General features: G+C 37.2%; 2 protein-coding genes across 2 annotated transcripts in view; both read right to left on the bottom strand.

Moving 5' to 3' along the window:
• The window catches only part of DMRTA2 (DMRT like family A2), a 10,866-nt gene extending 8,931 nt beyond the window's left edge, over positions 1–1,935 (bottom strand). Inside the window, exon 1 of the mRNA XM_085308188.1 lies at positions 1,809–1,935. Coding sequence (XP_085164314.1) covers positions 1,809–1,935 — 127 coding nt within the window. The remainder of the gene's footprint in view (positions 1–1,808) is intronic.
• A 9,761-nt stretch (positions 1,936–11,696) lies between these two features.
• FAF1 (Fas associated factor 1) overlaps positions 11,697–24,372 on the bottom strand; it is a 173,630-nt gene continuing 160,954 nt past the window's right edge. Inside the window, exon 19 of the mRNA XM_085308055.1 lies at positions 11,697–14,225. Coding sequence (XP_085164181.1) covers positions 14,142–14,225 — 84 coding nt within the window. The 3' untranslated portion in view covers positions 11,697–14,141. The remainder of the gene's footprint in view (positions 14,226–24,372) is intronic.

Below are 24,372 nucleotides of genomic sequence, written 5' to 3'. Positions count from 1 at the left end.
CCGGCTCCTCTCATCTCTCCTGGGACCTTGCAGGTGGCGGCGGGACAGCCAAGGCTCCGCTGGGAGCGAGCGTGCAAACGGCACTTTTCACGTTAGATTAAAATATCCAGGAGCTGCCTCCTCCGCGGGAGCCGGGGTCTGCTCGTCGTGGCCTGCGGTGGGGAAAGGCACATGCACGCGCACAGGTAAAGCGGGGCCAGCACTTCCGAGCCGGAGTGACTCAGAAAAGCTCCGCTCCGCTAATTTACTACAGGGCACTCCGAGAGGTTCATTAGAGAGGCTCTTGTCAGCTCTCTAACGATCCGAGAGCTTTTTAATTATATTTTATATTCCCCTACCCAGCTCCTAACTTCAAACACATGGTAAAAAGGATTTGCTGTTTTGTTTCAGGTAAAACCCAATAATTAAAATTCAGACCCCGTCCCATGCATCTGCTTCGCCTTTGCCAAATGAATTGAAGGGAAAGAGAAAAGCGATTTCATTGAGATCACAGATGGGGTGCAGGTTTTTGGAAGAAATTTGAGAAACACCATTGTCCAGAATCAAAACTCTATGTCTTGCCCCACAAAGGGGGCTGCTTTAAGCCCCTCAACTTCTATGGGGCTTGTTTTTTAAACTTTAAGTGTTCCGCACAATAAGCTGCCACCAAAATGTCACAACCACTCTGATTCCAAGTGTGTCTCGCTGCAAAGGGTGCAGAAAAATGAAGGGAGCAAAGGGAAGGAGTGTAATTAAAAACCTGCGAGCTCCCTCCTGCCTGCTGGGGCCGGGGGCGGCTCGCGCAATGCCCCGGCCCGTGACACGGGGACAGGCTCCCCCGGGAGAGGGGCAGCCGCAGCCCTGCGCCCTGCCCCGGCCCTCTCAGCGCATCCCGCGCTTCCATATTTTGGAGGCGAAATTGTTTCATTAGCCGAAAGCAGACGATTAAGCCTTTTATTTTTATTCATGATCATGACAGCTCCAGTTGGATTTGCCGAAGGATCTCGCCTATCTCCCCCCCCCCCAAGTTTGTTGCCCTAGTAGCTCAGGAGCTTAACAGTCCTGCCGGAATGCGATAGATAAATACAACCTATATCGTTAAAGAGACACATTGAGAGTGTTTGCGGAGGGGCGGGTTAAAAAAACACACACTCTGAGGGAAAGGGAAAGAAAAAAAATTGTGTTCTTTTTACAATTAACACGCGCTGTTTAATTGGCCCCTTATGCAAATACAGAATTCGCTCCTCAAGAAGTGCAGGACGGACTCTGCGAGGAGCCCCGCGGCCACGCCGCGCGGGGCCCCACGGGCTGCGTGGGGATGCCCGCGGCCCCACACGGGAGGGGCTCCGCGCCCCCCAGTGCGGGCCGACACTCCACTTCGGCATGTTCCCCCCCACACCCTTTTTTTTTTTTTTTAAGGGGGCAGACGGGCACCAGTGAGGAGGCCGATAGTGCTGTACGGGGAGGGGGGGCGAAATGGGATGGAAACAGGGCCCTGGAGGGGGCCGCTCCAGGCGGCACATGCCTCAGCTCACTTCACCTTTCGAGGCCCCAGTGGAAAGAGAGGGGAAGGAGAGAGCAAAGTTGCTTCCAGGCACCGCGGGGCAGCTCTGGGCCCGGCAGGGCTTTGGGTGGTGGTGGTGGGGGTCGCTGCCCAGGGCACCACTCGGGCCTGGGAAACGCCTTTGCCACCCACCCGTTCCCGCCCGCCTGCCTTTACTTATTTTTCCCCTCACCGTTTCCATGCAGGAGTGAGCCATGCCGGAGGTGTGAAGGCGCGTTTCACCTCGCCGCAGACGCGCTTTTTTGCGGGCACCCTCCCTACTCACCGGGCTCGATCGCTGGCAGCGCTGCGAGGGCGAAGGTGGGGCGCGGGAGGCGGGGGGAATCCCGCTGCCCCCGCGGCAGCAGCTGGCAGGGCAGGGTGGTGGCAGGGCCGCGCCAGGCGGCCGCCATTTCCTCAGAGCCGCTGCCCGCCCGCGCGCCACACGCGCAGACCCCGCAGCTCGACGCCGCCTGCCCCCGCCCGTGAGTGCAGCCTGCGGGCGGGGGGTGTTGCCTTCACGGCAAAGCTGCCGCGCGGCGTCATTTTCCCGCCTAGACGACGGCCAGCGCCCACCGAGGAGGCATGGCTTCGCCGGGGAGGCAGGCGGGAAGGAGCCGGCGGGAGGGAGCCGCCCCGTCGGGCTTCTGCCCTTCCCAGTGCCCCTCGCACGCGGCGCTACCGCCCCCGCGCCTCCCTCAGCGGCCGTTAACGGCTGCCTCGAGCCGGCAGGGCTCGAGGGCTCGAGGCCCGCAACCGCGTCTTCGCCCGCCATTTTGTGCCTGCACTGCCATCAACGGCCCGCTCTCGCAGCAGCATGACGGTAAAAGGAAAAACAAACATACAAACAAAAAAACACATTGGGGCAGCACTCCTGTTTTTTGTTGTTGTTGTTTATTTGTCTTATTTCCCCTCTACCCACAAAGGTTTCCCAGTCCCTGAGTGTCAGGGACTTGCCCTTTTGTTACTCTATGCCAGGAAGCTGCTCCTCATCTTGTGGTTCTCAGACCACACTTGACCCTTGTACTTTCCACAATCTTTAATGAGTTAAATCAAGCCTTTGGGGGAAACTCCCGTTAGATCAGAAAATTGGTATTGGCTCCCCACACACACATACCCCGTACAAGAAGGAAAAGGAAAGTCCTGACTTAGTTTTGAAGCACAGAAAAGGCTTTGGGAGAAGTGATAATGAAAATGCCCGGCAAGTGACAGTGATAGTTCATAATGTAAATAGTTTTGCTAATAGCAACTGCAATGGAAAGAGATGCAGTTGATTTCTGCAGGTTAGGAACAACGGAAAAATTATTAGTTGAAATGGAAAGACAGAAAAAGACATGAGAAGACAGAGAACACTTGGAGTTTTCAGGTATAACTTACAGTCTTCCATTAAGCACTGTATTGCCTTATAGTTGCTCAAGAAGGTTGAACTTATGGGATATTGAACAATATTATTGCCATGGGAAAAGAACGAAAAATAGGTGCACTTAAAAAAGCAGCAACAACAAAAAACCCAAACCAGAGAAAACAGAAATAAGGAATTGAGCTATGATTCCTTGTTTCTCTCAGTTGCTTTGTGTTTATTCTGTTTGACTTTACACAAAGTAGCATCTGCAGTAATAGTTCAAAACAGCTATAAAGACTGGGAGTATAAGATTGTAAGTGACTATATGCCATTAGGAGGGTTTAAGTCACACAACACAAATGGGAAACCTGCATGTTGAGAAACGCTACTGGAAAAGAATTGTACTCTGGCAGAAAAAAATATTTACTATAGCAGATACCACAGATCAGTAAATCGCATTTTCTGTAAAAGTCACTGGAAAAGAAGAGAAGTCTTGGAAACCTGTTTTTCTATCTGTTTTCTTTTGTATGAAGAAGAGTTGTGCTTATTTCTCACAGATCTGGAGGTTTCCGTTAATTTAAGCAGGATGAAACTGGTTGCCAAGAAATCCTCCATTAAGAGGAGGACTCCACCATCAAGAGGAGGACTTCTTCAATCTCCCTGTTCAACCAAGCAACAGAAAATCCAACTGGTACTTAGTGGAATCCTTTATCAGAGCATGGACTTAAAGCTGCCAAGTCTGGTAAGTGCTGCTTTCAATTATGGTGTGACTGTGAATTGCCATCTGTAATTGTGAAATCACTCCGCTCTTTTTTATTTACTCTGTCCAATTTTAGAGGAACAGTTTCACCTTGCCAAAAGTGATGCTTTTATAAGCTGATAAATATTATATTAACTATCCCAGTACGATGTTGGGGGAGCCCACACAGGTATCTGAACATATTTCTTACTGCTTTATCTTTAGGAGATTTAAAAGTGCGTTTTTTAAATGTACTTTTTATTAAGGTGGTCTCTTTCACCTTGTTCTGGACCCCTGACCACAGGCCACTAAACCCAAAGGGAGAAAAGTTGCAAATCAGTTAAAATCTCATACATGTAACTTCTGCTCTGTCAGTTATGAAAGAAAAGGCAAAAATTATGGTGGTAGAACTTCCGTGCTTATGACAGTCCCAGTCATGTATACGCTTTCATCAGTTGCAGATAAATTCAAGATCAGATTAGATTCTGCTGGTTTCTCTAGTCTTTCTCATTGCAATTGGATAAAACCATTAAAATAATTTGTGTTTTGGAAATTCCGATAAGCCTACCAGCCACCTTCAGCTTTGTGTCAGCGTACATTGGTTCCCTCAGTGCAGTGTTGGCATGATAAAATATTCAGATCATAGTGCTGTTCAGATGCACTATGTATAGAACTTGACTTTTGTTTGCCAACACGAGGAGCATAGGGATATAGTTCTTAAGAAACTGCAGGGATTATGATAAAGTGTCACATTGTAAAATAGGACAGGAACTGCAACATTATATCATCACCTAAACTCTTATCAGTGAGTACTTGCTATACTTGATCCAATATGATTCATTTTTGTTGTAATCCCATTTTTAATTACATAACGTACAATTACATGCTTGAAAACTTTGGTACTTCTGTAAATGTCTTTGCTCTCCTCTCAGAGCAAATGAGGAGGAGGTCCTGTCGCCTTCAACTTGTAGGAAATACTGAGGAGTTTACAGTATGTGACAGGATCTTATAGAACCCCTTCTCATGGATTAAAAGGCAATTCATTATTAACATCTTCTAAACCATTCAGAAGTAAACTTCCTTTTTTTTTTTTTTTTTTTTTTTTTTTTTTTTGTGGCCAGTGCCTCACTGGAGACATCCTTTCCCTGAGACAGCATGTCAAGAATTTATCATTCATGTTTAGACTAATGTTACAGAGGGTTTATGTATAAGTGTAACTTCCTCATGTAATTCCATGTCTGGATAATACTATCTTGTAAGGACAGGACCTCTTTTTAATTGTTATTAACAAATTCTTCTCTATAAGATCCTTCATCTCCTCTTTAGTTGAGAGGACATAGCAGTTTTCTGCAGTGTTTAAGCAGTGATGTATAATATTACACAGAAAGAATGTACAGAGTATATAAAGCCTTCAGTCAGGCCTGTTCTGTGTTTAAAATCATATGAATCCTCCCTATTTTATTGATAATTATTAGTCATTTCTCATAGTGGTATATAAATAACCTGTAAGTCCATTTTCTGTTTGAAAAAAGTGAAGGTAAAAAACTGAAACAGTAATAAACAAAACAACAACAAAAGCCCACCACACATTACACTTTCTAAGAAATCAAGTTAATTGTTACCTTAGAAGGTAGATTCCTTGCTGTAAGAGTCTCATAAGCAGGTAGTTAGAAAAATCTTCATCTTTATGTTACTTTTAAAACGATGGGAATAACCATTTCTAGAAAGAAGGAATCCATTGAAAGCAAAAATTTTAAATGAAAAAGATCACACCAAAGTTAGTGATATTTCCATAACAACAATTTATTCTTTAGGGCAACTTTTTGACGGTATAATTTCCATTGTGTTTCTTGTATATTACTTTTTTTTGCCTTCTCTTAATTTATGAGCTTCATTCTTAACCTGCTGTGAACAGCTCCTTTTCACCAACCCAGCAGTGCATAGGTGCCATAAAATTAGTTTAATTGGTCTCCTAAGGATTCAGTCTGCTTCTGGGAAATTATGTTACTACAGGATGGTATAAAGGCAGCATAGTGACTCTTTAACACTTACTGCACAAAGAACCTTACTTGAGTGTACGGCATTTGGTTATGCCATACCCTGTAGTGACTAACCTCAGTGAATCCTAAAGCAGGCATCAAAGTATCAAAGAGTTGCTAGACTTTGGAATCTGGTTGTGTTAATATAACTCCTTTTGGTTAAAAATTATTTCTGTTATTTGTAGAATTTTTGTATCAGTAAAAACTAGTAACATCAGATCATGGAATGCCATACTAATTCATTTTGAAAAGCTAAGATATTTTCACAAGATAAAAGGAATTGGTTTGATTCTAGAAGAATGGGAGCTGCATAAATGCTGACTCAGCTAGGAGGGTTCTTGTAAAGCAAAATTAGGAGTTCCGAAAGGGTAAAGTGGTTAGAAAGTATAGTCTACTGAATATGGCATTCCTGGATTGGTAAAGAGTACTGCACATGCATAGTGATTGCTTAACGATGAGAAGCTAATGTTAAAAAATTAAAAAGCATTCAGTCTGAAAGAAAAAATAGGTACGAGGACATCTAGAAATACAGGGTATAATGAAAGAATTTTATAGCTACGAAAAAATAATAATCAGAGGGTTAAACTGCACATTTGCCTTGAAATTGCTCATACAATGAAAAGAATGCTTTGTATCTGCTAAGACTTCTGAATTGTGAGTGCTTTAATGCTTTCAGTGCATATGCAGAAAACCTCTTTATGGACTATGGAACATTTCTAAGTTAAAATGTTAAAACAAACTTTACAAGGAACTGTAATGGTGAAAGTCTGAGTTCATTTTTTTGTTATATATTGTAGGATACTGCAACAGCCATGCAGTTTCTTACTATTCACTTTGGTCAAAATCATAAAAAAGAAAAGTATTTTCAGTAACTAATTGTTCTCTGCAATTCTTAGATTATACATAAATTCTAAAAAATCCTAGATTTTTGGAGTTAGATCCACAGAATAATTTATTATGTCAATCTTTAGATATGAGTTTATAGTTGTGGTCCTTCTTGTTGCCACGACAGTTTGGAAATGCTTACTTTTCCTTACGCAAGCAAAAGTACTAATTAATCATGGCATATAAAATAGACATATAGACCCAAACAAAATGAAAAATGGTTCTATGTACACTTTAGAATAACTTAAAAAACATTAAATGCCTGAAATAAAAGTGGTAGGTTTCAAATGACAACATATTAGCATCTCAGTAAAGTTCAAGAAAGCATGATCATGAATAGGATGCTGTAGTAATAAGGTACAGAATATATACCAATGATAGTAATGCTAATGGGAACTGTGACCATATACTAAATGAAGCATAGAGGCAAATAAATTAGATAACTGTAAAAAAAAAANAAAAAAAAAAAAAAAAAAAGTACCGCAATCACTATATGTGAGATTTTGTGTCTAAATAGGAAGAGTGTATTAAGAAAGACAAACAATTGCAAACACAACTAAGAAATTATAAGAAAGATTAATAAGACTGTTAAAACAGACCAAAAAAACCCCATGACAATGGGAGACTTCAGTTACCCGCATAGACTGAGTATGTGTCGTATCAGGAAGTGCAGAAGAGGATACATTTTTAGATGCCATAAATGATTGCTTCTTAACATTGCAAGTTGGGAAACCACAGTGGGGGAAGCAACCCTTAATTTAGTTTTTCATGGTGCTATACTTGATTCACAGTAGAAGACTCATTTCATGGTAGACTAGGACATACTCAAACTCAGTAACCTGAACTTAACATAATTCTCCATTGTAGCATTTATCTTTAAAATGAAAACTGCATAAACAGTAAGATACTACAGATATTGTTGCAGTTAAAGGAATAAGATCATCATCAAAACTATTTAAAGATAATGTATTAGATGCTCCAAATATATATGCATCTTATTTTAAAAAGACTCTAGAAGGCCCACCAGAAATCAAATCAAATTAAACAGTACATTAAAGGATGAAAGATAAATTAGGAAAATAGAAAAGAACATGACTATGGAAAGTTACCTATTACAAGACACAAATCGAAAACAAAAAAAAATCTGCACACTTTGAGGAAAATTTGTCAAAGTTGTAAAAGAACATTAAAAATACCAGAAACAGGAAGCCTGCTGGAAAGATAATTGGACTAATATATTATCAGGGTGTAAAACAAGTACTTAATGAAGGTAGGGCCACTGCAGGAAAAACAAGCTAGTCATTTGCAGTAAGGTTTACTGTGGTGGAAATATCTTTTCTTGGGGGGGAAAAAAAGGGAATAATACTCATGGATTAGTAAATGGAGGCAGTAAGCAGTGCTTTTCATAGTGAGAAGGATTAACAGCAATATTCTCAAGCATCTGTGTTGGAACCTGTGTTATTCAATGTACTTTTAAGTTATCCAGAAAAAGCTATCAGTGGTGAGGTGATCTTACTAGTGAATGATACAAAATCATTCAAGATTACTGAATCGAACATGACTAGCAATGAACTGTAGAACACTCACAATAGAGTGGGAAAAATAATAAATGATACTCACTGGTAATAAGTACAAAAGAATGATCGTATTAACCAGTAGTTCTGTGAGCACAAGAACTAATGAATCCAAATTAACGAATGGTTTATTACCAGTAGTTGAGTGTCATTTTAATTGAATTATATTAAGGCTGCAGTGTGACTTCAGTCTTTATTACAAATAAAAGAATCCACAGAGAAAAGCTCTGACTGAAGAGTGAATTCTCTGGTATCTAATAAGACACTAAATCCCATTGAAACTTTTCCTGCAGGTAAGGTACTTGTGTAGCTCTCTCAAGTGCATTCTCTAATACCTAGCAAGAATTAAGTATACAGTGTGCCTTTTCCTCCCTGGGGGTACTCACAGGGTCTGCTCAGTCTGGCTTCTTATTTCTGGAAGTTTGGACTGCCTGTTTTCACAAAACTGATGGAAACCTTAGATAATAAGACCTTTATGCCTTTTGTTAAATTTGCTTGAAATTCAAGTTATGAATACAAATTTTAAACATAAAAACTTAACAAGGCAGCCCAAAAAGATGGTGAGGTACAGTAATAACGCAACATTCTTGTGGAAGCCTTGGGAATCGGGAAACAGATCGACTCTACAAATGGGGATCTGTTCTAAATCAGCTGTTATCATCTAAGAAAGAGGCATTGGGTTCTTCATGGATATTTTTGTGAGCTCAGTAGTAAGGCTCAGAAGTAACCAGAGACAAATAGAGTAAGGAATTAGTGGAGAAGGATTTGAAAATAAAAAGTCATGAGGTAACTGCCAGCCCCTCATGAGATCTCTCCCTCCTGCAAAATTGTGTGAAGTTGGTTCACCAGACATAGGACACAGTAGAAAGAGAAAAGATACAGGGAAATGTAACAAATACATTCAGAGATATGAAAGAAGTTTAGTTAAAGAAGACACCAACTAATGAAGGGGCTCCTCAAAGCTGGAAGAGGGACAACTAAGAGAAGATGATAGAGGTCTTCTGAATCGTGATTGGTGCTGAGGAAGTAAACAGGAAGCAACTATTCACTATTTCTCACAATAAGAAATCAGGACAGGTGATAAAATAGTCAACTGGTGGATTTGAAACAAAGAAACAAAAAGCTTATTTAATTTACACAAGCAGTACCTATTTGAATTTTAGAATTAATGGGAAAATATGTAGGTGAGGCCAAAATTATTATAATTGGCTTCAGAAAGAGATGAGATAAATTCATGGAGGATAGAACTATGGATAACTATTGGACAGGACTGCTCAGGGCGTCTAAATACGGAAATATTAGAAACTGTAATCATAAACTAAGAGAGGAGTCCATGAAACTAATACACATGCCTTGTTTCTTACACATTTTCTGTGTATCTGCTACTGGCCATTCTCGGAGACACGATATATATATATATTTGACTGACCTCTGATTCTATCTAGCATTACAATTCTTCTATTTCAGTTTTTGACATTAAATTTCCACGGGGATCTGAAGTTGTACTTCTGTGCATGGGCATAGTGACCCAAACCCTGATGCTGCAAGGGTATCCGCCTGCCTTGCCCATGACTAAAGCTAGAGTTCTATGATCAGTATCATGCCACCAAAATCGCACTGTTGCCCAAAGGCAGCCCTGATGCCTCCTCCCTCCCATCCTCTGTTACTCAACTTCTGCTCTGCATTCTGTTGCCGTTTGTCAGTGCTGATGTTCATGTAGCCACTCAGTGAACTGAATCAGTCTGAAAAACTAATCCAGGAAAAAAATGGCAAGTTTTTAGCTAGATTAGTTTGTCTAGTCCCACTGCAATTTGGAGCGGTGGTGGCCTTTCTGGCAGCATTGCAGAGCTATAATCAGCTTTATCTGGTATACAACTGTCTGGATCCTGACAAGGTTAATGCTATATTTGGTATTCCTCCACCTCTGTCGTCCGAGAGAAAATGTTTCCAGGCAGCAAATGATGGTTCACACTGTGTAGAATACACAGTAATTTCTGCTTTCTTTAAAAAACTGTCCAGAAAAAAATATCACAAGGCTAAGTAGTGTTGCCTTCTCTTTTATACAAGTATAGAAAGACAATTTAACTAGTGTGCAGAAGCAATATTCTGTTTCTTCTCCTGGGGCACTTGTCTCAAAAGGCCAGTGACTGTGATGAACTGGAAGAGAACTGGATAGCTCTTCCCAGATGAGCTCCCCATCACTGGCCTGAAGAACCACGCTCTTGCTTTTATGTTCCCTGTGAATGAGCTTAAAAAAATATCAGTACTTTGGCAGTCAAATAGCTTTGACAGCAGAGAGAGAGTACACGTTAAATACAGCCTACGCTGTAGCAATCTTAAGGTAATCTTCTGACAAGTTTGAGATACAGGTTTGGTTCTACTGAGGCCATACTACTGACAGTATGGGAAAACTGTGTAAACAGGAGACCCAGGATACAACCACCACCCCTTTTCTGAAAGAAACAAGTATCCTGTGCTTTGTCAAAATTTGGGAGGAAGGACTTGGATGCTTACCTTGATTTTAGAGCTCAATGCTCAGACTCTTGAGTGGAGGAAGGTGTCCTGTGCTAGGATAGAGTAGGAAGCTTTGGCTTCAGTGAGGAATGGCATAAATGAGATACTGCCATCTTTAGCATTTCCTATCGACTTGTCTAAGCAGTTTCTGGTTCTGCCCATTAATGCTCTTCCTATGTATTTCATGGGCATTTGTTTTGATTTTATTACTGTTTTTATTATTGATTTGGATCCCATTCTAAGGCCCTTAAATCCTCCTATGCATTATTTAAGGGGGTCTGAACATGAGGCTCGGATGATTAAAGTTCTTCAGTCATTCCATGGATCTAGGTCATGTTGGTTTTGTTTTGTGATTTTGTCTTTCTCCACATATGGAAGAGTGAAATCATATCACCTTTTAGCAGACGTATTACTGTAACTGAAAATCTGTTATAAGTTTCTAATGTCACTAAGTTAAATTTACAAAAGCCAAAAAAATAGAAAAATAGTAGAAAAAATACACAAACCCCCAATGTAGCTTCATTAAAAACATCCTAAGCACTCTCACTAAATTTAAGAGCATCTATGCAGAGAATACAGTACAAACAGTTGTGTTTTGCATATTCTCTAATACTGATTTAGAACACCAGTGCCAATAGGCAGGGAATTTCTTAAAAAGCTACAGCCTCACCTGCACCGTAGTGTTCTGAAGGCCAATAATGAAAGCCAAACATTATACAGGATTCCATTCATTAACAGTAATTCCTTAAGTTTTAATACTAATGTATTAATCACATTAATGATAAGCCATTAATATAAGGAACTTGAAGATAAAAATGTAGAATCAGGGATCTGCTCTGTAGTAACATTGTTACCATATTACAGTAATGTTGAATAACAAAATTAGTCTAATGGCTAATTATTAATGATATGAGTTAACCATATCAGAAGAGCATATGAAGTGAATACTATGGTTGGTTTAGGATAGCAGAAAACAATGGCCTAGAATATTAATATTCCTACACAGAGACTGGTTTGCACTGGAGGCCTAACTTGGAAAGGTGACTCTAGATGGTTGCTTCTTGAAATCAGGGCTGAAGTATTTAAGGACCAGAGTCATGAATATTTTTATTTAAATAGAGTGATACACTTACTCATGTTGTGGCAGAAAGATCATTATATACTGATCTTGTTACCTTTATATCAGAGGGCAGTAGTACCACCACTTTGAACACTTCCAGTTAATCATCACCAGAACATTTTGATATTGACAGTGTATTTTGCGATATGAACAAAATGGGGAAAGTAAACAAACGCAGAGGTTAGGAAAAAAAAAAAGGCCAAACAAGCCCTGGGAGCACTGACTTCAACAGGTTCAACAAATATTCAAGCCACATTTAATAACTTTATGAAACTAGTATCAAAGAAAAGAATATATAGTCAAAATACAGAAATAAATTTAAGTGAGAGAAAACAGCCTGATGAGATCAAACAAAAGTTAAACAGAACAGATTAAATATAAAAAAGGTAGCTGAAAGGTCGCTTTGCTATGTGTAGCAGTATTTCAGCAACTCATTTCCTCAATAGCCAGTTAAAAAGAAGAGCTAATCTGGGGAAAAAAAAAAAAAGAAAATATATGCATCACTTTAAAATCCTGCTGTATGTGTTACTGTGATTGCTTCTAGAACCAGTATCATCCCAATTTGTTACCTATGTTAATTTCTGATTAATAAACAGTGGATTTTTTCTGTAAGAATACAAAAGTTGAGAATGAAGTATCTGCATTCAGCTTTCCATTACACGTACATTTGTCTTCCTAGTGGCCATTAATTCTTTTATTTATGAACTGCAAATGATTAGGATTTGTTTACACTTCAAAATCTTTTGTTTGTCATAGATACGTCACTTCTAAAAGTGTTTGATGTAGCATTCACTAATTACAGAATTACAAAAGGTAGAATAAGGCTTTCCCCACTCAGAAATTTGAAATTTTTGGTAAAGGTAACAATAGATCAGCTTCACTAACACCCTAATAATAGGCATACATTTAATTTTATATCAATGTCCTTCTGAGGGGAAGAAAAGACAAAAAGATGTGTGCAATTGGTTTTTGCTTAGTATAAAATTTTCAAATCAGAATTCATTTTGCTACAATAAACACTGTGAATTACATATAAACATATATGGAAAACAATGTGCCAGGCTTTACAAAAAAAAAGTTTGATTAGCAGATGATGAATCTGTAGTGCTACTGTGCACTACACTGTAAGCTTAGAGATTAAAATACCCCCCCCCCCCAAAAAAAAAAACTTGCTTTGATGCAGGTTTGGCATCAAGTGAACTTTATAGTCTTCGATTCAGTATGCTTATACTATCATTGAGTTATTTAAAGTACCAGATTTTTCCACATCAGATATCATGTAGTTGGTGCATACATTTCAGACAACAGAACTAGGATTTCTTTAATTTGAGACGGGATCAGTAATCTATTGTAAAAATGTCCAAAGTGTGCAGTAATAAGGCAGATTTCTTATTACACCATCTCTTAAGATACTCATTGTTTGATGAAACAAACAAGGTGCTTTAAAACAGCAGAGTAATAGGATACAAACAAGTGCCAGAATGAAGGAAGAATGCTATAATGGGAACAGCCATTTCTTCCACAATGAGAAATAAAGATCTTTTGTATCTGGTATTTGAAAGGTTTTTAACAGCTGATATTCAATATCAGCTGATTCCTGAAGTATTGGCAAGATACCAGGTTTCCGGTACTGGCCATTTGTAACGTTGTTTAAATATTCACATCATGCAATAAGCAGTTTCACACACTGCAATGTAATGGAAAATACTTCCTAAACTGAATCAGAACTGAGACCCAAAGCAGAACCAGTAAATAAATATCTCGCATATATGTCAAACTATATTCTTCAAACAAAACCTTACATCTTATCAAAGAAGTCAGAAAGTACTAACCAAAATTATATGCTTTCTACTATAATACTGTTAAATTTCCATGGCTGAGAATGTCCCGTTACTTTTTTTCTGCCTTTTTAAATTAGGTGGCAAAGTAGAAATTCAAGCACAGAAATAAAATGCATAAAGAGCACTGGCTCAGCGAGATATCAAATATACAGCATCCTAGTGTCAAAAGTACAGGCAGAACTGTCCAAGATTTCTTGGTGGAAAAAAAGGGGCATTTGAGGAGTAAAAATTCTACTTAACAATCACTCACATTTTAACAGTGCATTAATTATAACAAAAGCTGGATGATAAGTGAGCAACAGAGTCATAATGTTCAGTGTTCATAGCAGAATTTTATCCTCTGCTCATTTAAACGAGGTTGGAAACATATACTCATGTATGTGAAACTTTACGTAGCTGTTTTTTTTTTTTTTTTTTTTTCATTTTTTCAGGATTCTTGCAAGAGGCAAAGTTGTGACGTTGTATTGAGTTAGATGATAGTACAAGGTGGTTTTGATAGAAGCCCTCCTCCCAGTCCTGTGCCTCTGGTTTGTCAAAGGTGATTAGTCCTACAATCTTGTTTGATCTATTCTTTTGCCTCTAGGAAAAGGGTTTCTTGAGGGTACAGTTTTACCTCCAGTAATGATTTATTTGGATCCAGCTGGGTCACCTGTAAACACAAAAACAAAAAGATACGTAGATTTTATTTGAACTGTATATTTTCAGAATACAGGTTTGCACCATGGAGATATGTTCAGTATCTCACATCAGTGATACTTGGAAGTTTGGATCAGTACACAGATGAAGAACTAGATATTGTTTTTTTTTCCTGTATTTTGCATGTTGTATTTTAAATAGATTCCATCATGTTAATTCCAAGAAGAGCTGTTTTCTCCCATAAACTAAAGTGTAAATACATCTGTTTTGTCAAAGTTAAGATCATTTGGAAAGAAATACTGGAACACATGAGCTACGATAAAAAATCAGACTAGTCCTAGAAGTATCCTAAAATCTCCATCAAACTGACAGTGCAAGTAGCATAATAAAACCAACATGTTCTCCCCACTGAAAAGGGAAATCTAATTATCTGTTTACTCCCACCCTTGCTCCAAGTCATGTGGTAGCCTGTTTCACCCACTTTGATGCTCATCATCCATCTAAATTAGCCCAGGATGGCAGAAAATGGCATATTTTTATTTATTGGGTTATTTTTCTTTCACACTAATAAGGAGAACTGGCACACAGAGATGTCCAGTGAGAAATCCTGTGCAAGGGAAGTGGCAAGAGCACTAAGCAGAAAGAAGTAAGTGCCCTTATACATATGGGCCTTCCCTCTTTCTTTAGGAGTGGGGTGCTAAATCAGCTCGTCTTTTGGAATTGCATCTTATCTGCTGAAGTGCATGTATTATGCATATATACATATTACATGTATTAGGCATGTATATATCCTTTCTCTCTCTCTCTCTCTCTCTATATATATATCTATACATACATGCATACATATGTAATTTTGTATGATACGAATATTTACTGGAATCCTGACTTCTCATCAGATTTGTAAAGGTGTTTAGGCAGTTGCCTATGCAGGGATTCCAGTAAGAGCTAAACACAATGCAATTTGGAAAATACTGCTACATGCACTGTCTGCACTGTTGTTGCCAAAATTCTTCAGCGTTTGGATGTTAGCACCAAACCCTGCAAGCTGCTCAGCATTCTCAACTACTACTAGCTTTCACTGAAGGCGTATGAGCAATCCCCGGTTTATAGTCAGCAAGAAACTTTTGAGTTGATTCTGTTTGGAAGCTAGATTGCTGCCTATAGGATAAGTATCTACTATCAAAGTAAAAGTTACTATTAAATGTAATCATTTATAATGAAAATGAGTCTTACTGTCCTTCAACTACTGCAGTGCTTCATATACATATCTGAAAATCATCTGTTTTCATCTTACCACTTTCTGAAATATTTCACTCCCATTTTTATTTTGCTTGGTAATTTTGATTTAATTTCTTTTGCTATGTGAACACATTAGTTATTGGAAGTTTTCTTGTGAATAATACATTATTAGTCATATGCTATAGATATAAATGCAAATCCATATGAAAAACCTTTTATTAAATTTGCTTTACCTGTGACAGCATCATGCCACTGCTTTTTAAAAATATTTTTTAAAAAAATTAGTGTGCAGTACACCAAGTACTATGAGTTTATACAACGAATGGCAAATATTTTTTCTTAAAAGCATAATTTACCAATCTTCTTACCAGTTTTAAATAACAAAAACAGCACTGCTCCCCTTTCTCTTCCCAACTAAATCATGCAAACTTAAAAAATATTTAGCTAGCCACAATTAATTTTTTTTCCATTGTTTTATTGGATAATTACAGGTAATTCATTGTTTAAACAAATATGACGAGCTTATCACTTCCTAAGTCAATTGAAATCAATAAATTTCACCTCTTTGAGTGCAACAGATCTTTTTTTCTTTTAACAGATGTGTCATTTTGATTTCTGAAGTAGGGATATATTTTTTATGCTTCATATACCACAGTGAATTATTGCTAAATGGCTAAAGAGAAAAATAATTTGTAAAAACACCAGACTCAATTTTAGATTCCTATTATCTGCACTCCAATTATGCATTCCTGCACAGATGCTGTTTAAATTATTGAAAGGTTATTATCTTAGAAAGCAAACCTGTTAAGTAAAAAACAGTCAAAACAGTGCATTTAAGTTTGTGATTACAGAAGTATGCTAATTAAGTATCTTGTTGCATTTTTAATGTTTTAGTATTCTGCTTCAGTTCATTGAGCTTAAGACTCAGAAGGGGAGGTAAATAGGCATCTCTGCAATTCACAGTGCCTGAGTTACTGTGCACCTGAGAGATTTTTATTTTCAAATCCTACTCCTACATCCTCTTTCTGCAAGAAAAAAAAAAAAAAAACAAGTCTTTTCTCCATTTGAAAAAAAAAAAAAAAAAAAAAAAAAAAAAAAAAAAAAGATTTGTAAAGCAAGCCTATGGAATGAACACTGTCCTCCAGACTGTAACCATATGGAAACCTGTTATTCACTTGAGTGTAATTCATGATACATATCCTAGTCTAAGGTTTGCAGACTTCAAGTACCTTCAGTAATAACAATGAACGATGTCCTTTTCTCAATGTCTTTATACTTCGAAGGTTAGTTAAAAGCTTTGCTGAGTACCTGCAGCAAAAGGACTGTGCAGCTTTTCACCATAATTTCAGTGTGCTGCTTAATTCACTGAGGGACAGCAGAGTTTGCAAATGTTTACACCATTACCCAATTAACTAACAATATGGCTCCTACATCTGTCAACAAACAAAGCTGTTGTTGCTTTGTTTTAGCTCCTTGGCATTTTCTGTTCATATGGGTCGCCATTGTACTTAATTATCACACCATAACCCTTCTGCAGCTTCTACTTTGTTATTTGTGGTTTGTAAATATGTTGTTTACTACGAAGAATAGAAGGCTTATTAGCGAACGCACCTCCTACTAAAGAAATGGTTTCTCTTGTAAATATACTAAATATAAGATCTAAGATGCTTTGTAACTTGCAGTATTTTAAACAGATTTAAAAACCAAAGAATTATATATAATAGAGATCAAAGGATCCTGTAAAAGCTGTAACCAACAAAAGTGTATTTATTGTACCATTCTAATGATTTTTATTTACTTGAATAAATGTAGGTAGATTATTTCACAATGCAGTTGAAAAGAATTAAAATATCTTAATATTTTAAATTTTTGTACCTTATTTCGTTAATATTAGGATAATTTTAAAGACCACTTTAGTGCTGACAGTGCCTTTCTCTAATGTGACTCCATGGTGCTCTTTTCTAAAAAAAGTCCTGCATGTTACATAAGCTAAATTATCCCCAATAAAGTGTGCTTTTATTATTTAAAGATTTCTTGTATATTATTGGGAATTATGCAGAAAATCATTTATACGTGTATTTATATCTGATTTGATTCTGTTGAACTCTGTGAGATTATTCAGGTTTTCGGTAACATACCCATGTTGTTAATTCCATGTTTACTTAGTTATTGTTGGAAAATTCACCATATTAAGCATTCACCATTTGTTAAAGGCCTAAGGAAACCTAGTGACTGTCTCTACTTTCAAGTTTACAGTACCTGACTTTTACAAGTCACACGCACACATTCTAAGAGTCCACCTGTGTCACATGGTGACAGTAGCAGATCAAGTAAATGTATTTTTAAAATATATTTTGTGGTTTTGCTAAGGTAAGTGCTTTATATTATAATCAAATGTAAAATAAAACTGTAAGCTATTCTAAATATACATAGTGAAGGAGGTGACAGACAGAAGGACACAGTGTTCAGATGCTAAGAGAATATATCTTAAATGAGAATAAGAGTACTAATATTTGACTCACAAAATTCTGTAAACTAACTTGTAAGTGCATTTAGGATTCTCCCCAAACCAAAGCAGACAATATCTTGGGAGTTCTTGTGTTTGGACAAATACCTATCTAGCAAAAGGACCAGAGAGGGAGCTAACTGATAGCCTCATTTTCCTTATTCCCATCAGTGTAAATCCTGCCAATGGACTGTGAAGTGTTTCAGTTTCATTGAAATACATTTCAGTTGGTAAAACAGAATTTATTTTCCAGCTGTGGAGACAGGTTTACCTCAAGTTTTGGTGCACAGGAGCTAAGACTTTTATCTGATGTTGATTTAAAGAGCTTCACTATACTATCCATACTGGTTTGGTGCATAGGAAATGTATTATTTCAACAGGTATTGTTTAAATTAATTCTATGGTAATTAATTCAACTAGCCAGTTGGTTTAAAGTACTTTTGTAGCACTTTGTTGTTTGAATTACTTAAGGCTGAACAAAGGATAGTAGTGTTAACTTTTGCATTTCTCGGACAAGAATGTAGTAGCTACTTGCACTTCATTCTGAGTAATTGGGGTAAACTCTTAACGACCAATTAAGATGAAAATTAATACCAGTTAAAATGACATTTTAATTCAATTTTGTAGCAAAATCTTTTTCTTTCTTAAACAATTTTTATATTATTTCTATCCTCACACTTGATGACCTGTCTGTTCTATTACACATTCACATACTGAACAGCTGTACTTTTACTATTTCAAAGGTGTGACTCCTTATCCTCCCTCTGCAGGGAAAAGATAAAGACAAAAAATGGCTTAATGCCCAGGAAGGTCATTTAAAAATAAAGAATCAAATACACAATTATTATGACACTTATACAAGCAGTAAATATCACACCCTTCACCTTTCTCTACACCCTAGGACAAGGATCTGATTCTTGAGTAGCACAGCCTCTATACCACTTACACACGCATGAATACATTTAATGAATCTAACGGACAAAAGGTTCTTTTACTCTCTTTCCTAATCCCCCTGAAGTATAAATGCAATGGCAATTACTTAAAAGCACACCTGGTAAAGGACCAGATCTGTTTAAAAAACTCTATTTTCAAAATGACACACAAATACAGTGAATCCACTCTACATATTGAAATATATATGAGTCATCTGGATAATATGTTCAACTGTCGTAACAAACAAAAGTAGGTTTACTTTATAGAAATTTACTTTATAGAACTTTGTAGAAATACAATTAGATCTGTTTTAGTTGAATAAACTCGGAGATAATTTACATCTGAATTGAAGAAAACCATCACAATAAGGAAAAATATGTCATAGCAAGACTTCTAGTCTCATTCTCAATACAGAGCTTTTAAGCCAGATGTAAGAATTCTTGATTTTATTTATTTTTTTGAATTCAAGGTATTCGCTCAAAACAATCTTTCAGATGCAGCACATTTCATTCACATAACAGAAGACTGTGGTATTCCTTTACTCAGAACATGTTCTCCAGTCTTTCCTACAGAAGTCATACAGTTATCAAGATATCAGCATCAGCCTTCATGTAGTGTAAGCTCTCAATGACTTGCTATAATTTATATCAGCTAAGAATTTGCAGCATAGATTCTAATCAGTCAAGGCATTATAAATGTGACTTGTATTATTTCTTGTCTTTGTAGGTAGTAAATTAAGAAAATACAGCAACTGTATTCTCTGTTTTGTAAAATACTAAGCATAATGACATGGCAGTCATTATATAAATGTTTTATATTTAAGGAGAAGTCCAAACCTACTGTATCTATTTCTGTAGATAGGCCTGGACAATTTGATGCTTTTTTAAAATCCAACATTATCGATTCATGATTCTACATAAAAATCTCAATTTCTAATTGGGAAAAACCCTTATGTTTGTGGAAGAAATGCTTACAAAAATGGCAAACGCTGATTATTCTAGTTCTGAAAATGAATAAAATCCTAGATGTTAACTGTCTTTAAAAAAAATCACATTTTTACACAAATCCCATGGTTTTTTCTATGGTTGATGCTCAATGCTCAATAGTATAGCAGATATAAATGAAAAAAATACAGTTCTCCTGTCTTCCAATAAAAGATGTTAGGAAATGCTGTCTACAGCAACTCCACTTGCAGGTGTTGCTTTTAGAACCTGCACTTGCGAAAGTGCTTCTTTTTAGCCTCTGAGATCAGAAATTTTGTTTAGTTATCAGACTTGCCTTTTCAGGCCACTATAACTCCACCGATACTCTATGCTTCTCTTAATAGACTCTAAAGTAGCTGGTCTTTGTTGTTGTTGTTGTTGTTGTTGTTGTTGTTGTTGTTGTTGTTGTTGTTGTTGTTGTTGTTGTTGTTGTTGTTGTTGAAGTAAGGCATCCTTTTGAGGAGAAGAGGAAGCTTTTGTAAAGCTCTCTTCAGCTTTTCTGTTTTCCTTCACTTCTCGTTCTTGAGCTGAAATCTTTGATCAGTAATTTATTTAGTGTCGTTTGTGCCATTTTTTTGGCAAAAGAAGAATCTTACGGCATGCCACCCTTCAGGTGGCTTTGGGCTTTTTCTGACAACAGACATGCAGGCAGAGGAGCTCCATCACCTGCTCTTTCCAAATACTTACTTTCAGTTTTCTTCATGAGTTCAGAAAAGATTTAAATAGCAGCAGATCAGAGCATTTGTATGTCAGCTGCCCTTTCTGCTGTATTGAGGAGCAAAAAAGTCTGTTACTTCTGGGTATTACTGCCAGTACGCTTATATCAAAGTACTTCTGAATTAACAATTATTCCTTTATTTAATTATTCAAAAATGTGCTAGCTAAAAAGAAGAAAGATCATTTCCCTGGAAATACTATAGCTTTTACATGGATATTGAACGGGAGCTGGAAGGAGGCAACACAGCTACATCTTCTGGAAATTTGAGAACATATTATACAGTGCCCCAAAGGTACTGCAAGAACAAGTTTGCATGTATATGTCTATCCCAAAGAGGAATGGATTTGAAACAGTCACTCGCAGGAGAATGATCTGTGATTGGATTTATGTGCACTTCATTATAACTGCATAAAAAACATCCAAAAGGATTTTTGTCACAAGTTCAAAGGATTAAAATGTTCAGATACCATAATGATATCTACAGTATAACACAGTGATTGGTGGACAGGTAAACAGAATAAAAAGCATGCCTAAAACTGCTTTAGTCATTTAGTCTGATGTACTTACTTCTGCAATTACCAAAACAGCAGGAGATCATTACATTTTCTGGTAACCAGACACGGCATTCTTGGTATCATATTATTACAAAGACTTTTTACTGGTATTTTATCATTATGTTTTCTTCTTATAGGGTGAAAAAATGGACAAAATAGACATTAAGCATGACTTCTGGGGAACAAAAGTATGAAATATCCTATGGCCAGCTTATGTTGGATAATACCATATGCAGTAATGAAGAGCTGTAGTAACAGGCATATTCCTGATGTGCCATCCCTGAAATAAATGTTTATAAAATGGGGCAATGATGAGGAAAAGGACATTTTTTTTTTGTCAGAGATGTGCATGGGTGGAATATATTAATCATGTGGCAGGCATTAGTCACTGCGGTTAACTAAAGAAGATAACTCAGCTGAGATATCACATAGTGCTCTGAGCATTCAGCGTTCTGGTGAATGCTTACTTCAGTGAATCTTAAATAAAATAACTCATCTGTTTCCTGAAATGGTTTAAACTTTCTTTGTATTCAAATAGAGTTGTCATAATATTTGATCAGAACATTATACTAACCTGTAAAATGAAATTCTATTACATGTAAAAATAAGCTTACTTCTATGAGGTGAGCAAAAAATTCCTTCCATCTCCCTTCATTGACTTGATACATGAAGGGTTTTCATCTCTCTCTTCAGATTTTGTAGTGATTTATGCCAAGACACCAGGACTGAGGGGTCTGGTAGATTTTTCTGTAATATTTACAGAATTTTTGACTACCTGTATGGAAATTATATTTCCACAAAAATGGACATTACATTTCAAGAAGCAAATAATTCTCAAAATGTCCTAAAAGTTCTGCCATTGACTTCAGTGGGACAGGAATATCACAGACTACCTTTACAGGTTCTTACTGAAAGAGCGTGATACTGTTCTCTCTGAGCAACAAAACTGTTAAAAGGAATAAAACCTAAGGATTGCAAATGCTTCAGTGTTCTGGTTACAGCTCTACGTGGTCCAGTCCTACAGAATTCAAGATTAATCAATCCAGTTGTTCTACAGTAACAAGCCAACAGGAAGAAAATTGAAATCATACTCTTAAAGGAGGCATGGGAATGTGTTAGTCTGTTATGGCCAGTTTGCTAAGACAACTTCTCAGTGTCTTAAACAAACATAAATGCTTCAATAAATAAAATAACATAACCTGAAAGAGAGGAAAGACAAGGGCAGGTAGTATTGACTTAATGACAGTTTCAACTGACAAGAGACTTCTACTTTTGTAGATGGCTGTGACCTTTCACAGACTACCTCACAGATGATGAAGATGTACCACCATCAGATGTGTTGCCCTGAATAATTCTAAATCATGTGGATTAAAAAAAAACAGTACTATTTTATGTAGTAGGAAATAAAAGTATGTGTAATTAAAATTTCTGTAAAGATTACATGATCGCGTGTCAAATTTTCTCAACTTAAAAAAAAATGCTCAAAGTTTCTGAAAATACCAGAAAAATACTGTATTCTGCTGAAATCCTACTTTGTCATTGGACAGGTATTCTTTATTTCCTTGACCTAACTTGGAAAACTACCTTCCAGATTTATTTAAATGACTCATTACTAGAAGTGCTGCTGGGTATAACCATGATATTACATGAATCCCTTCTCATTGTAACATATTTTTTCCTGTTTTTCCATTAACATGATAATTAGGGAAAAGGATGCTAAAAGCTAGAGACGCTCCTAGACATCTCTCTCTTTCATGTACTATTTAATGAGTTTAAACACTATCTAATGAGTTTAAAACTAGATTATCTGAAGCAATTAGTTTGCACTTGGTGGAGAGGCAAAATAACTCTTACAAAGAAGGGTTTCTAGAATTGCCTGAATTATACAAACTTGCCAAACTACCTGGCATAGTAATGTAGGGATTGTGACCATACCATTATCTTTAGGAGGATATAGTTACCTCTTCAGATGACTATGTGCTGAGCATTGCAGCTCTAAGTTTATTATTCTGCGGTATTGTTTTCAGCACTGTGAGCAAAGAGGATTACTCCTGCCAGAGCACAGGAATGAATGATCCCATTTGGTTTCAGAGGGTTATCTTACTCTGTAGTCCCATGTAATATTAAGAATGATCTGGCCTTACATCTGCTGAAATCCTGATCGCACCTAATTTAAATTGACATGCAATTTGAGTTAAATTTATTTTCTACCCTTTCGAGGGAGACAGATTTTTGTTTCTGTTTATTTAAACTGCTGTTGGAATTGGTTAATTAAAAGGGTTTAAAAAATCTTAATACTCTAAACAGAGCAAACTGGTTCTGAATTATTAAGCAACATTTTAGATGCATTTAAATAACCTTAAGTGACTTAACTGCCACCTGATCCTAAGCTGTGGCTCAGAAAAATAAAATGTGAAATACTGTAGAAGTCTTGGCTTACTAAGGCTTCCAGATACAGTAAATAAAGAGCTTAAGTCTCTAGTATAGTGTCTGTAAAAGACATACTCTCAAATATGTATCTTGCTTTTAAGGATAAATAAATGAAAGAAATTATAGCTTGTAAATTTGATTTGTTTGGAAGATATTAATGGGTCCAGAAAATACTAAGCTCTCTCAGCGCTTTGTATGTTGGAAATAATGTCTTGCAAATGAGATGTACTTGTGAGGGCACGCCAGGACCTCACTTTCTCACAGATACCATAACACTCTCACAAGTACACCGTTAATCCCAGTAGCATGAGCCGAATCTCAAGCTGGGTAAATTTGTTCTGCGTGCTCCTCCTGTAGTTTCAGCTGGGTATGGTATACTTCAATTTCTTCCCAAAATGTGTTCAAATGCCCAGTCTACAAGATGTTAAAGAGTTTTAGGAAGACTTCTGCAGATCTCCACTGGGGAAGCAAGGAATTTCATCATTCAGGAGGTCTGCAGGATGCTGGGAGAAGGCAGATTTTCCTGCTGGCAGACTGACAGGTCTACTGAAGTTAGTGTTTGTGAAGGCTTTTAAGAGAAAGGGAATCATAGAAGAAAGAGTGAGGAAATGAGCATGCTAATATACTTAGGGTAAGCTTTTCTGGTTAAGATTAAAACACATTTTGAAGACTAGAGTGATTCTTGGAAGAAAAGGAACTATAGTTCTAAAGCCCATACATACATTTAAATATCATATATATTTATTTCTGTAAAGCTTTTGCAGGTACATTTAAGAAAATGCAGAGAACTTTATATA

The sequence above is a fragment of the Rhea americana genome, unplaced genomic scaffold, assembly GCF_003343005.1.
Source record: "Rhea americana isolate MKP2758 unplaced genomic scaffold, rheAme1 scaffold_27, whole genome shotgun sequence".
Classification (NCBI taxonomy): domain Eukaryota; kingdom Metazoa; phylum Chordata; class Aves; order Rheiformes; family Rheidae; genus Rhea; species Rhea americana.
Note: the sequence above shows the minus strand (reverse complement) of the source record. Positions and strands in the feature narration are given on the sequence as shown.